This window comes from Myodes glareolus, chromosome 18 (assembly GCF_982192425.1).
Source record: "Myodes glareolus chromosome 18, mMyoGla1.1, whole genome shotgun sequence".
In the NCBI taxonomy this organism is placed as follows: Eukaryota; Metazoa; Chordata; class Mammalia; order Rodentia; family Cricetidae; genus Myodes; species Myodes glareolus.
In genome coordinates this window covers 64,885,403-64,901,179 of record NC_142043.1, presented here as the reverse complement: position 1 = coordinate 64,901,179, position 15,777 = coordinate 64,885,403, and the positions used below count along the sequence as shown (strand labels likewise).

At 52.2% G+C, this 15,777-nt stretch overlaps 1 protein-coding gene across 1 annotated transcript in view; it reads right to left on the bottom strand.

The window, feature by feature from the left end:
- Nucleotides 1-15,777, bottom strand: part of Btbd9 (BTB domain containing 9) — a 382,244-nt gene that overhangs the window by 6,592 nt on the left and 359,875 nt on the right. Inside the window, exon 10 of the mRNA XM_085679848.2 lies at nucleotides 8,373-8,451. Coding sequence (XP_085535974.1) covers nucleotides 8,373-8,451 — 79 coding nt within the window. The remainder of the gene's footprint in view (nucleotides 1-8,372; nucleotides 8,452-15,777) is intronic.

Here is a 15,777-nt window from a genome sequence, read left to right as displayed (position 1 = left end):
GCAGCATGCCATGCTGGGGTGTCCTCACCATGGAGAGGGGCAAAGGGAAACTGCTAGCGTACTGGGGTGCCTACCACACACAGGGTCCTGACATGAGGCAGTGTCAGGAGCACACGATGCCTGGAATGGACCTTAGGGAGCACGCCAGAGAAGTGTTCCCTATAATACAGAGAAGACTGCATATATCAGGCCCCAAAGACCTGGGAGGCGGACAGGATGAGTGGCCTGCGAAGCAGACAGGACACTGGGCACATGCAAGTCCAGGTCTGGCCCTAGAACCTCACTCTGGCAGTTGCCTGTCTGTCAACTGTGCCTGGCTCAGTTCCCAGCCCAGGCCAGGCATATGCACCCAGTTCCCACTCTACCCAAGATGCTTACAGACACCATGTGGATGCCATGGTACCCACAGTTCTCCAGCATCACCATGGGCCGGGCCCATGCCGGGGGCGGGGCGGGGCGGGGCGGGGCGGGGCGGGGCGGGGCGGGGCAGGGCAGGGCAGGGCAGGGCAGGGCAGGGCAGGGCAGGGCAGGGCAGGGCAGGGCAGGGCACTTTCTCCAGGACCCCAAACACCTTCCAGTTTGTACACTTCTCAAATGGAAGTGAAACCCTGTCCACTTCAGGGCAGCCATGCAGCCATGCTTGTCCTGAGGCTGCACACAGTCAGTCTCACAGAGACCTAAGGGAAGGTGGCTTTCTGCTTTAATGGCTTGGGCAAGTGGGACTCTCACAGAGGGCCCAACTCACCATGTTCCTGCACCCATCCCTCCTCCTCCCCTCTTTCTACCACACACTTATAGGCCTCGCATGAGATGAAATGACCAAGCTCTGGCTTTCTCTTTGCTTAGGAGCTGGTATGATTCCATTTCCTTCCTCCAAGCCTTCCCCAGGCTGCAGTGTTCCTTGGAAAGGAGGTGACAAAAGTGAATGAGGCGAACCGGGCAGAGCCACACTTCTGATTTATGCAAAGCCATTACCATGGTCTCTGCATCATTTTCCCTTCAACTTTTCAGCAATCGTGTATCCCATTAGCCTGTTTGATTGCTGCTGTTCGTGAAGGGGCACCTTCGCTGAACCGTCTTCAGCAGCCTGGGATCTCTCCCCCTAGAGGAGCGGCCAATTTGCAATGTAGTCATGTGTATGAATCAGGCCCAGCCTTCCTCACACTCGGGTGGCCTTCCTTGCGGCTGCTGTTATTATCACGTTGCCAGGCCTCTGTGGGAGCTCTAATCCTGGACGTGTCTGAAAGGGTCTGGCACACTCCTTCCTGTGAGCCGTGCAGCAGGTGTGTGCCGTCCTGCCCTTCAGAGCTATGGTCCCAGGCACCAGGGGCAGACTTAGGGTTTACACAGAAAGGGAGGGGAGAAGTAGTGGGGAGGGGCTATCAGCCCAGTATGAACTGTAATAGATATTGGGGGGAAAGGAATAAATACTGATCAATGACTCCACCTTGCTTCTGTGGCTTCTGGGTAGTTTGCACAGACCACTCCCCTGCCAACCTGACTTGTATTTCCAAAGTGACGGTCTATATAAAGTAGATAGCCAGCTTCCTCCCACTGGCTGCCCATAAGTAAGATGGAGGCCTGAGGACTGTCTCCCTTCACCCCAGCATAACACCCATCACCATGCCAGATGGTAGCCAGTCCAGCTACGGCAGCCAGGGAGCTCTCCCTGGAGCAATCCAGATACAGACCACAAACAGCTTGTTTGTTTGCTCCTTTTAAACAGATCAAAGTGCTGGCACATACCTGTAATCCCGGAATTTAGGGAGCTGAAGCGGGCGGGAGATGGTGAGCTAGAAGCTAGCTTGCTATGTTGTAAAAATCTGTCTCTAAAAACCAAATTGATCAACCAAACAACAGTCCAAATCAAGAGTAGGAAGGACAGGACACCGCTTCCCATACAGCGCGCTGTCGCAGGTGCGGTTCTCCGAGCTGTGTAAAACCCAAGTAACAAGTGCTGTTCTAGTCTCCGTCCTATTGCTGGGAAGCCACCAGGACCAAGACGACTCTTGGAAAGGAAAACATTTAACTGAGGTTGGCTCACAGTGTCAGAGGTGTAGATGGTTGTCATCATGGTGGGGAGCACCATGGTGGGGAGCACAGCAGCAGACCTGCCGCTCACTAGAGCAGGGGTTGATCCACAGGCAGAAAGCGGCAGGCTCTCTGTGTCCCCAGGGACACATTTCCTCCAACAAGGCCACCCCTCCTAATATTTTAACCTTTCAAACACTCACTTCCTGGTGACTACGTGTTCAAATATAGGAGCCTATGGGGGACATTCTTATTCAAGTCACCACAGTGCTCTTTCAAATAAGGGACCACTTGATATGGAGACATCTGGGAAAGGAAGGTTGAGACAGGGTTTCATGAAGCCCAGGATGGTCTCAAAATCATTATGCAGCTGAGGCTGGCCTTGAACTCTTGATCTTTCTGCTTCTACTGGGATTAAAGGTGTGTACCTCAGTATTATAAAGCATAAATACTAAGTACTATTTTCCTGAGTTCTTATCCCTCAGTATGGATAGGATTCTGATGCCAATGCTTACATATGGCACCATTTAACTTTACCATATCACTTCCTCACGTAGCTACAGACAGCTACAACTCTACTGTTTGGAAAGATCTAGAAAGAGAGCCTTTCCCTAGGTAGCCCTGGACTTTCCCACTTCTGTGCTTCTTTGTTCCTCGCCGTGTGTGCCTTTCTGGGTTAAATTTGACTGCATGTAGAATCCGTCACTCGGGAGACTGGCGAGGCGCACACAACCTGGTACGCCTGCCAGGACACTTCCAGACAGGACCGACTGAAGCAATGGCTCACCCTGACTGTGAGCAGTACCGCCTGGCCACCATGCATGAGTGCACGTGGCCAAGTGACCCCGGCTGAATTCTCTTTTTTCTGGGAGTGGTTTTTCTTAGACAAGAAGCCTGACCAATGTAACTGGTCAGAGGACCTCTTTTTATTAGTGTGGTAGAGATCTTTTCAAGTTATTTTAAAGACAGAAGCAAAGCTACAAAACAGAAGTGGAGAGCACCCTTGTTCCCAGGTCTCGGGGATGCCTGAGCTCCCAGTCTGGGTAGATATGGCCGAACCAGGGACTCCTAACGGGAGGAGTCAGAGAGTGGTGGGAGATGAAGGTGGCAGTGTGGCCTGTCTTCCAGTGTTCAGGCCCCACCTTCCTGCCACATGTCAGCTGTTCTCACAGTGCACTAGAGGGGTAGGCCTCCAGGACAAGGGGGACACGGCCATGGTGAAGGCTCCATCTCTTGTCAATAGTGACTGCGAGCGGGCTCCCTCTGACTCCTGCCCAGCACGCTGGCCTGTGCAGCCTGAGGAAGGACTGATACATGCCATTCACACACATTACTCTCAAGAGCTATGGTGCACTGGACACTGGGTCAAACCCTCCTGCTGGGACTGTCCATTGAACCCGTCCAGGGACCCAGGCCACTGCTGCCCCTACACACTGTCTCTCTGGCCCAGCACTGTATCCTGGCCCACAGTACCTTCCTTGTCCATGATGCCACATGAAACCTCTGTGTGCCAGGGTCAGCTCCTGCGGTGTGCAGCTTTCTCTGGCCACTGAGACACAACACCCCGGGGGGAGGGGGGCAGGCTCTCCCCAGGAGCAGAAGGGCCTACAAGCTGGGGCTGTCTCGTGCAGGGTGGGACTCTCCTCTCTACTGCTCTCAGTCTGTCTCCACCTGCTGCTTGCTGCATGCCTGCCCCTGCTCTGGGACTTCTGAGCAGGATGCCGCTTGAGGCACCTTCTGCACCTAGATGATGTCTCTGGGGAGAACGTGGCAGAAGAGTCCTTCATGGGTCAGGGCACACCCCAGAGGGGACTGGAAAATAATTACCCCAGGCCAGGAAGGAACATTTATTTAGTTTTCCCAGTCTGTTTTCCTGGCTTTATTTTCCCACTAAAGCCACATGTTGCTATGGGAACGAGGTGGCACTAGGATCCCAGAGTCACTCAGTGGTCTGATGGAGCCTGTGAGTGAAGCCGACCTCAGCATGGAAGGCAGCTCAAGTAGCCACATGCAGACCCTGCCCTGCTGCTGGTCTGTGGGGCCCTCTGCAGCAAGCTCACAGCTGGTTACGGTTCCCGACACATGGCAGAGGTGTGGACCGATCTGCAAGCCCTTCCTCCATATGCTCCATGGCCACTGTTTCATACAGAGAGAGGACCTTGCCCTTCTACCAGCCCTGCACACACCCACATCAGGGCCATCTCAGCTGCCCCTCTACCTCTACCCACCATTTCAACGTGAGCAGATACAAATGTCACTGGAGGCACAGGCTCTTCAAAGGGGACACTGCCAGGCAGAGAGGCTGCAGTCCCCGCGCTCTGCCTCAGTTTCTCTCTAGCCCTAGCGGATGTAGTGCTCAAGGCAAGCCCATCAGAGTGTATGCACGGACCTAAGCTACGGGCCAGGGTGGAGTAGAGCCCGCTCTGGCCCCTCAGCATCTGTTACCATTTCCTGGGATACACAGCAGTCGAGAGCCAGTCTGACCAGATGCTCTCCACATACATATATACAGTTATATATGTATACATATATTTATAAACATATATAAACATACATTTATACATATATACAGTTGGGTGAGAATTATACGCACCGAGCCACAGCCTGACTCAAGCCTTCTAAGCCCAGGAACTTTGTTTGGCTGAGGTACAGCTGTCCCCTGGCCTTTGTCCTCAGCAGTCTTATCACTTGTGTGTCTCTCCTGTTGTGGGCGTATGTAAGGGGGTCCTACTCCATGGAGTCTTCGGTGTCCTTCAGAGCACTATGATGCACATCCAGCATGGATGGGACGTGCTGTGTTGTCTGCCAAATCTGTGGGCAGTAAGCACTGGATCCATCGGGGAGGAGGAGCACTTGCTGCTGCCAGGGGGAAGGCTGGGGGAAATCAGAAGAGCTCAAACAAGCTACCAAGAGCTGGCCTCCATGGACTGGGAGGCTGCCATTGCTGGGAGCCACCTACATCTGAGGGAAGAGGGACATCACCACAGCAGACACATGCTGAGCCTTTGGACACAGGAGGACCTGGCCAGACACAGAACCCCAATCTGCCTGTACCTGGAAGCCTCTTCCAGCCCTGCTGGTATCTGCCCCTGCTATCCTAAGCCAGCTGCAGGTCCGAGGTCAAGCCAGAACTCACCACAGAACTGCAAAGCTGTTGACTCATGGGCTCCAGGCTGCAGAGACCTCGCAGGGGCTCCAAACAAGCAGCTTCTCCAGCCACATGCACACTGACAGGACACCTAGTCCCCATGAATGACCTTCCAGTTTCAGGAGGCCCTGCATGGGCTTCCACAGCCCCTACTCTGCATGCCTTCTCTGAAGGCGTCCCCAGCAAGGCAGCTCCTGTTCCTCTTTCTTTTATGTACACAACTGTGTATTTTGTGACCAATGAATAAACAAACGAAAATTAGAACCCAGGTTCTCCTGTGCAACTTGACACCAGCAGCATCAGCACAGGTCTGTGGTACAAGCACTCAGCTGAAGGAAGCAAGTGCTGTCCTATAATGAAGGCCACAGGAAGAACCAAACATCTGAGGTCCCTAGGTTCATATGGTGAGACCCTGGCCCCGCCCCCACGGTACAGCCTTAGGAGGCAGGGCCATTGAGGGCCACTAGATTTAGAAGCCTATGGCTAGTGTCCTCACAGGAAGAGAGAGGGACCCTGACTCACCAACTCCCTTTCTAGGTATGTGTTCCAAGAAAGGCCTTGTAAAGGCAGACGGGTGAGCCAGCTCCTCCAGCAGCACTGTGTGCACCCTGGCCTGAAACATGTAGCCAGCCTCCTGAGCCACGAGAAACAAGTATCTACCACATTAGCCATATAGCAGACAGGCTCTGCCCTGCAATGCAAGCCACCATTGCCACTGAAGTCACCTGGCAGCCGAGCAGGGGCAGGCTGAGGAAACCCTGCTTCTCCTTACCCCTATTTATGAATAAGGGTATTCTCCTTACCCAGCATGCTGCTGGCTCCCCCGGGCCGACAGAATGGCGTTCTGGACACTGACACCTAGCTTCCTTTCCCCGCTGTGCCCCACGCATCAGCCGGACACTCCTGCCTGGCCACAGCATTCTTCCTTAGAGCTGTCCCCAGGTGTTCTGCCTAGCCAGCCCTGAGTCATTCTCCTCTCCCCTCACAAGCCACAGTCACATCCCTTTTCCTGAGCATATACAAAACCCAGCGGGGACAGCGGGGGAACACTCTCCCGGGGAATCTGCCACATCCTCCACGCCCAGGGAGATGCACCTGCTTGCTCCTTCAGGGACCTAGAGAATGACAGTTTATGGATTCTATCTGAAGCCCTGTTCATCATGCATTTTATGATTTACGATGTTTTCCAATTGACAACACTATGTTGAGGCTTTATTTTCCCAATCAATAACTGACTCTGGAAGACAGCTAGGGAAGTTACTCACCAGCCAAATGAGGCAGATGACCATGTCAGGCTGCCCTCTAGCTAGGCCCACCGAGACTCTGTCCAGGCCCCACCAGATGCATGCACCAGAGACCCAGAGGAAGCGCCCTCAAGAGCCCTGCAGCCTCTGTACAGCTGTGGCGGGAGGCGGGGCTCCAGAAGGAGCTGCACTGAAATCCAGTGTCCAAGGTTGTCCCCTTGCTTCTGCCGAGTGCGGCCTCCCTCCTGACCTGAGAAGCCCTTCGTGGAGCACAGCATTCTGGAGTTCCATCTGGGCATTTAAGCAGAAGACTAGACTTCCTGGGGGGGAGGGGGGAGGGACTTACTGTATTAGAAAAACTTTAAATAGAAAATATTTTAGTTTTGTTATTTGTATAGATAAAGCTACGCTATTTTTTTAATTCAGGAGTAACATACATGTAAAGTGTAGGTGAGAAGAAATATTAGAACTCAGATCTGCATAGATGGATCACTGGTTAAAAGCACATCCCGCTCTTCCCAGCACCCACATCAGGCAGCTCACAACTGCTCTAACACCAGTTATTAGAAGCTGAAGGTACCCACATGCACACTTATACACATAATTAAAATATGATAAATTTCAAAAAGAACAATTGGAACTTATTTTAAGACTATTCATTTAAAAACAAAACATTAAATGCAAATTCAAATTTGTTTTTGATATAACACAAAAAGGAAAGACAAGTGGCCTTATGACCTGGTAGCTACTTATCTACTTATTCCGTTGTAAGGATGGTCCTGCTATTACAACCTGGTCCCCAGCCTAGCCTTGCACTCAGAGCTGTCCTCCGGCCCTGACCTCCTGAGTGGCAGGGTTTCGGGAGTTGGCCACCATACCCGCTTATGACTCAAAGCTTAGACAGCCATAAAAGTATCAGCTGATTACTATTCTAAAATTTTCAAGTTAGTTTTGAATAAGGAGAAGACGTTTGGGGCTCTATTTACAAGCTGCTCTCTGTAGGAAACACACTGTGGGTGTGGATTATTATTATCCTAAGTAAGTGAAAGGGCACATGGATTGAAACTACAGTGCTATTTCCACTTTTGAAACTTCTTGGAGCACTAGACACACCTAGATATTTTCTAGCTGGCTCACTGGGCCAGCTCTACAGTGTGTAGGTCAGGGACAAAGTGACAGTGTGGTGTGTGTGTTTAAGGAGCAGAGGAACACGCGCTCCCCAGCATGTCTCTCCTACCGCCATGCTCTTCAGTTTGCTATCTAACGTGTTTCTCCGTCACATGTAGGGACGCCCTGTGGCTAGTACAACCCTTGCATTCTCCAGAACCCTATCCCAGAACCTGCACTCAGACTCACAAGCCACCCTCTTGAGAAGAAAAGGGCAGGAAGCCAGCATGTTAGACCCACTGGTGTCTAACTGGTGTCTAACACAGTTCTCGCCGACAGCGAGAACACAGAACACTTCCAGAAGGAGCCTAGAGCACACTGTACACCCCAAGCATAGGGGCACCACGACTGCTCTGGGGGCACCCGTGAACCAGCGCGGGGAGAGAGAACAACACGAGCGATGCGGAGCGATGCGACCCCTCTACTCCCAGGCTTCCTGTCGCACTCTCAGAGGTACACGCTAACATGGAGCGGTGACCAGCGAGACGCCACCTGGATGCTGTGCAGGGCACTGCCATGTGAGGAGAGAAGGGCACCTCATTTCTCAGGGTCTCGCAGGCTGTTTCTGCCCAGGCTGGTGGAAGAATCCAAGCTGACTTTCTCTTGCCAGCGAGCAGAGCCCTGAAGATGGCATCCCCCCTAAATAAGGGTGGGGACTTCCTTTACAATGAGCTGCGGTAACAGCGGCCATTACCAGGCAGGGTAGTCAGCTCCACTTAGCCAGGGTGCGGGTTACCTGGCTATCACAGATGCCATTGCCCTTCTCAGGAGAGCGCCCTTACCTCATTTGCTGTGTTGTGTGTTCCAACGATTCGGATGAAGGAGGCAGGCTGTCTTTCAAAAGTGACTGATTGCCAGGACCTGCAAGAAACACAACAGTTTTCCTGGTTAGCTGCTGTAGTTGGCCCGGCAGACAGCTGGGCGATGGGTCATGTCAGCTCCTGTGCCAGGAGACCCAGTCTACAGGGAGACGGGGGTCGGGCTAGGGCGGGGTCTCCCCCATGATATCATGGAAGGAGGCAGAAGACACACCGTCACATCTGGGAGCCTGCCATGTCACCAGAGCAGGCAGTACTGTGTGTACCTGTGACTCAGGCTCTTAGAAAGTCACCAAGAAACAAAGCAAGACCGCTGACCATGCTGGCCTGGTGACAGGAGTATGGCCGACTAAAAACGTCTCCAAGGGTGGCGGGAGTTTCTAGACCAGGGTCCTCACCTACAGTGTGGGCCGGACAGGCCTCCTCACTGGGCTGCTGGCAGAATCAGCAGGTAATTCAGCACGTGTGCAGAACCTGAGTTAGGAGTGGGGACTGTCCTGGAAGCTGCCAAGAGGAGAATTCGCAAACAGGGTAGGGGGTGGCTGGGTGGAAGAGAGTGAGGCTGGGGGGCATGGCTGGGAGGAACAGGGTGAGATAGGGGTGTGGCTGGGTGGAAGAGGGTGAGGCTGGGGGGCATGGCTGGGAGGAACAGGGTGAGGTAGGGGTGTGGCTGGGTGGAAGAGGTGAGGCTGGGGGGCATGGCTGGGAGGACACAGGGTGAGGTAGGGGTGTGGCTGGGTGGAAGAGGGTGAGGCTGGGGGGCATGGCTAGGAGGAACAGGGTGAGGTAGGGGTGTGGCTGGGTGGAAGAGGTGAGGCAGGTTCTATTCTTGAGTTGGAGCTGCAGAAGTCACTTCAACGCCAGAGCTGATCCTGGTCAGAAAGTGCCCTAAAAGCCTCAACTTTTCCTGCTCCCAACATGGCCTCACAGGGCTTCCTTTCAGGGCTGGTCCATCTATGAGTGACCCCCAAATCCATCTCAATATTTTAGTTTATTTTCTCTTCCCCTCCCTCCTACTCTCCTTTACTTCCCTCCCATGTATGTATAGTGTGCACGCATCCTTGAGTGTGTGTGTGGGTGGGGGGGAGCCAGGGATCAATCCCAGGTATCTTCCTTAACTGCCTTCCACCCTACTGTTAGAGACAAGTTCTCTCACTGAACCTATAGCTCGCCTTTTTCAGCTAGACTAGCTGGCTAGAGAGCTTCCTGCACCCCTGCAGCAGCACTGGGGCTGCTGGCATGCACTGCTAACCCACCTGAGAGTGGGTGCTAGGATCCAAATCCAGCTCCAGCTTGCACAGCAGGCACGGCTCCCGCTGGGCCACTGTGCAGCACCAACCATGTCATTTTAAAAAAATGTGTAGTCCAGGCTGGCCTCGAACTCATGGTCATCCTGCCTCTGCCTCCTTCAACAAACCTTACCAGCATGCGCCACCACAACCAACAACCATGCCATTTAAAAGACAAGTCCTCCTCCTCTGCCTGGGCTGGGCTGGCTCACCTAGAAGCCACGCGTGCAGGAGGAGCCCTGCTCCTGGCCTGGCCTTCTTCAGCTCATGAGTGTGAGCTGGGACTGCACACTCCAGGCCCCGCTATGCTCACAGTTGCTGCCGCTCCCCCCGCACTGTAGAAATGCCAGCTGCTGCGAAGCTCTTTCCTGTAATTGTCTAATTACCAAGTAATGCTAGCAAAGGAAATATATGTATCTGCAGTTTGTTTTTCCCATTTGGTTTCAGGTGTTCCATCTTCCTTCTCACTATGCACCTCCCACTGAGGCTGATTCACCGCTGCCCGGACACCAGTCCTCTTAAGGTCATTAAAAAGTCATTACCACCCTGCGCACAAAGGCTCGCCTCTGGAAGCAGTTGCTGAAAACAGAGTAAGAAAAATCACTCTCTCTGTAAAAACACTATTACTCATGCAGACAGACAACTCTCCTGCCCATCCCCCAAGCATGCCTCTCTACCCGGCTTCCCTGTGGGGGACTCTTGCTTTCCTAGACCCTCAGCTCTTGGGGTACCTGCCAGACAGTCTGCAAGGAGGTCTGCAAGGCTGTGGGGGGTCCACAAGCTGGTGGGAGAAGCAGGGCTGTGCGAGGCATTGGAACCCCACCTTCATCCCTCAAGTTTAGGGCACAGGCTCCAGCTGCCCCGGAATGGGGACACAGGACAGAGTGGGAAGGAGGGAGGCAGGGCAGTGTCACAGATCCAGAGACTCTGGGTTTAAGGTGAGCCCTCCCAGGCCTCACAGAGCACAGGGCGCCAAGCTTGTGGGCAGGCCAGCATCAGGCCCGAGCTTGCCGCCTCTGCCACAGTTCCTAAGCCATCTGCCTGCCAAATGCTCTTGGCACACAGGTCTTATTCCTTGCAGGTTCCCATGGCCTCTTCTCTTCCACTTAGACTTTTGTCTGGCCTGGGGCTTGGGGTAGGGCAGCAGCTGAGCAGGAGGGAGCCTGAGTTTGTGGAGTAATAAGATCAGAAGGTCTCAATTTAATACCAATCCTCCATTACATTGCATTAGCATCTAATCACATTAGAGTTCATTTGCACTAACACAGCCTGAGAGTTGAATATATGCTCTTATTTCCAGCAGAACTAGATAGCAATCCAAAGAGTGAAGGGACGGAAGCCGCGGGACGCAGGGATGAGCACCCTCCTCCCTCCACTTGATGGAGTTGCTCCCTAGAATCTGTCCACTTCCAATGATACCCCGTGAGGAAAGGGAGGCTTCAGAACACCATCTGAGTCGTCTGTCATAACTGCTGTGCGACCTCAGAGGACAGTGCTTGGAATAAACTTTCACAGAACCAAGAAACCAGCACCATGATACCATATCAACCAAGGCTGTGGCCATTCTTGTGAGCTTTAAAGATGACTGCCTAATGGCCACCTTGCCAAGCACTGCCCCTTCCTGAGCACTGAACAGTGCATTGGGTCTGTCACTGGCTCCCTAGCTAGGGCAAGGAGTCATTTGTTCATGTCTCCCTAGGAAGAGTACCTTGGATGAGGGATCTGAACCTGAGCAACAGGCCAAAACAGATGTGAGCTTCCTTTTGAGATTTGCCACACATCACAAACCCCACCTACACCTGCAGCTCCTACCCATGCTCCCCCTCCACAGAGACACATCACACTTTTCCCAGCTATTATGGAGTCTTCTCTTGAGAGCACAGTCAGAATGAGGCCTCAGTGATGTCCCCTGGGGGACGCATGAATTCCTGTGTTCAGGGAAGGTATGGGATGATACCATGATGCTGCCTCGGGTTCTCTACGGGGGCAGTGAGCTTGCTGCTCAGTCTGCAGCTCTCGAAGGGGAAACAACTCCTACAAGCTGTCCTCACCCTCTATATGCACATGGAATAGACAGACTGGTTTGAGCAACTCACTGTGTGTGGTTGGTAGTGTGTTCACACCCATTGAAACCAGCATCTTCCTTGCTTGCTGTGAGGAGTTGAACCAGAGGCCGCTAAGCAGGAGGACTAGAGAGTGAGACACTCTGTCCTGTCATCAGAGGCCTGCTGGTGACACTAGGCTCAGCCCTAGTTTCCTGTGGTTCAGGCAGGAGAGACTCAATTTGGACCTTGGAGCTAAGGCACCTGGATTTGAATCTCAGTTTGAACCTTTTTGGTTTTGGCATGTTTGCTTGTTTTGTTTTGAGACAAGATCTCTTTATGTAGTCCTAGCTACCTGAGTTGTCCCAGAATTCTGTAGACCAGGCTGACCTCGAACTCATGGAGATTCACCTGCCCCTGCCTCCTGAGTGCTGAGATCAAAGGTGTGCACCACCACACCCAGCCCTCAGTTTGAACTTCTAATAGTGTCGAGCCCTTAGGTAAGTGGCTCAGCCTGTCTGGGCCCTCGATCTTCTCATCTACAGAATGAATAATGACAGCTGTCTCCAACATGTCTGTGGGGACTTGGGCACAGCCTAAGTAGAAACACCCAGGACAGTGTTAGCTTTTACCAAGTGCTAAAAGCAGGATGAACACGGACAAGACAGACTGCTCCCCTGTGCCTCGTCTATGAGCCATCACGTCAGGCACCAGGGTAGTCGAGGCCACTCCTATCAGCACCCCTCCTTTGAGACAGACAAGCAGCCAGACTTCAGAGGAACTAACTGTATTTATGATGCATTCTTGAGCCTGCACCTGCTGGGTGTCCAGGGATCCATGCACAGACAGTGCAGCCCTTACGGCATTTAAAATCTCACTGGGGAGATTAACCGTCCTTCCCCACACTAATTAGAAAAGAAGACAAACAGCACAGGGGTCCCAATCCACAAACCGGTGTTCTCAAAGTCCCCCTTATAACTCGTGTGACACTTGTGAGTAATATTTCAGTGAAACAGAGCTATAAATTTTGATGAGTTTCCAAAGCTCGTCCACAAAACTCAAAATGAGGCTAAAATATTACATATACGAAGCTTTAGGAAGGGGAAATGATGCTGCTGCCAGAGTGGTGGTTAAACAAGTCAGAAAAACAGGCTTTCTAAAACCCCTGCTGAGGAGTGAGCATCAGGTCAGGGCTCTGCACTGGAGCACAGTGAGTGCCCACGGACAGAGAGAAACGTGAGTCACCGGCACTCTGCCTCCTCTGGCTTCTGACGTGAGTCACTGCAGACAGGCAGAGCCGAGAACCCAGCATAGAGCTGAGGAAGGTGAGGCAGGACAGCATAAGGAAGCTGGGACAGATAGATCCTGGCTGGCTGCCAAAGCAGGACCTGATGACAATTAGCTTGTCTTTTTCCACCAAAGGGCTCAGTAGAAACTTTCAAGTACCTTTGTGGTTGGAGAACCAGCTACGTCCTTGCTCTTACTCCTGGGCCCACAAGCTACCAGACTTTACTTAGGAGTGTATTACTATACTACCCCAGGGCTAGAGATCACAGTGGTCTGAGCCATGGGGCATGTACATGCACATGTGTGCACACATGCACAGTGAACCACAAGGTGGCTATAGGAAAGTGATTTTCCCCTCAAGTCTCAGTTACTATGTGGAAGGAGACTGCGTGCGTGCAACAGGAGATCCAGGAGTGTGGCAGGAGATCACAGTGCAGAGCTGGCAGCTATTAGCATGCCTTTGTTTATGTGTGTGCAGAGCTAGGGCTGGGCCTGTGGCCATCAGCCAACGACTCCCCCACGGAGCTGTGCCCCAGCCCTAGCAGTGGTTTCTTCTCCACCTCCTGTAAAGGTGCTCTGTATCTCCCTCCAAGGCCAGCACTATCGGAGGCCAGGTGTAAGGCCAGAGGTGCCCTAAAAAGCCAGGTCAAGGTAGGCAGCATATATTTTGTGACAGCACACACAGGACTGAGACAGGGTGGACAGACACAGACCTGGATAGAGACAGACTACAGTGCCTGGGGGGTTATGTACTGGCAGAACAGTACTGCTACAGGACACCATGTGACAGGAAACAGTCCATCCCTAACAACCAGGGACCCACATGCCAACTGTCTTTGCTTTATTACAATGGCATCTCTCTATCATTAGCCTTGCGGAATTGGCCATCAGGCAGAAGCTGCCAAGACTCATTCTAAGATCCCCTTGAAGGACAGAAAGACGTGAACCCTATTCTGAGGAAAACCTTGGTCCTTCCTTCGAATACCCCAACTTATATTCATGTAACTCAACGAAATCCTCCCTCTATTAAAGTTGGCCATGTGCAGAGCTGCCCGAATTCCCAGCAGTGCCTCTCTTGTGAGAGCTCACATTCACCCCGGGACTCTGAACTTTTACTATGTAGTAAACCTTCCTCTCAGCTTCTTGTCTGTCTGAATTCTCCCATGTTGGTAACTAAAGGACTGAGACCTCCTCAGCCCTCACCACTGGCAAGAAAGCCACACCTGAAGTAGGGTGAAAAGAGCCAAGGAGAAACACTCCGACCCTGACTTGACACCAGGACCAGGGCTTGAAATCGCACCAATCCGAGCTTGACCCAGAGTCAGGCCGCAGAACCCTACCAATTCCTGAGCACAGACTCCCACTAATCTCTGAGTTGCCCCTGAGTCAGACCACAAAAATCCATCAATCCCAAGCCACTCTGGAAAGCTCCAACCCTCCCCCAAGAAACTCTAAACAAGCTCTGTGCCCTGTTGGGTTAGCTGCTGCTTCTCACCCTAGATTCTCCCTTCCCAATAAATCTCCCGAGTGAGCTCTGCTGTGAGCTGGGACACTCTCGCTGGAGCAGAGCTGTACCACCTTCGCTGGGGAAACTTTCCCCTAGTGGAGCAGAGCTGTTACACTTCAGAGGACCTAAGCAGAGCTGTAAGGCTTCTCAGGATCTTAGCCAAGCAGGGCTGTAACATCTTTGCTGGGAAACCCTCCGCCACGGGAGCGGAGTTGTTACACTCGCACTGGGGAAACCTTTCTCTGAGGCAGAGCTGTAAGCTGCTGAGCTTACAGTGACTCTGTGCTGTCTTGGCTCATGACTGCCAAGATCCCTTTCCATCTGAGCTGTGATGCTTACAGGTGACCCATGAAAATGTGCATGTTTCTTAAATATTTTAAAATATTCTAGAAATACACATGCTAAATTTGAGCCAGTGATTGTCTCAGGAGAGGGCAAAGAAGGGGATTGCTGACAGGAACAGAGGCAATGCCAATGTTAACTGCAACATTTCATGTCTTTAATTTAAACTAAACAGTACTTGTGTGTGTGAGAAATACTGACACGGGTCATTCCTGGGCAATGAGAGCGGAAGCCGATGTTACATCACTTTTTACTCTGTGTATCTTACACAGCTTTTGAAATAGAGAAAGGGATCAAAACAGCATCTGTGTTTATGCAAGAAAGAACTTGCTAGGAGGTAGAATTAACTCAGTTGCAAATATAACACTCTAGGGATGTGTGGGACTCTACCAAGAGGTACAATTCAGGCACTGCTGTTCCTGGACAAGACACTGAGGTGATTTCTACCCTGGCTGTCCCTTGTGCATCCTATGCCAAGGGCGCCTGGTCTTCTTTGCTCTGGTCTAACCAGAGTCAAAGGTAGTGATTTCTACAGCAGACCTGTGGGACCCAGGGGACACAGAATGTTTGCTCTGGTCAGATGGGCAGTTAAACACAGCACAGAGAACTCATGGCTTAATCTCTACTGCTCTCACTAAAAAGCTAGTAAAAAACTGGTGATGTATGTCTCATCTCTCTCTCTCTCTCTCTCTCTCTCTCTCTCTCTCTCTCTCACACACACACACACACACACACACACACACACACACACACACACACGCACGCACACACACACACCCCTGCATATTTAACGGAGAAGGTCATGCCCAGGTCAAAGAGTATCGCAATGAGACACCACCAGGAGGCGGTGATGTGCTATCCTGACTGGGTGGCAGGGGGGTCTCCCAGTGATGCAGTAGCAC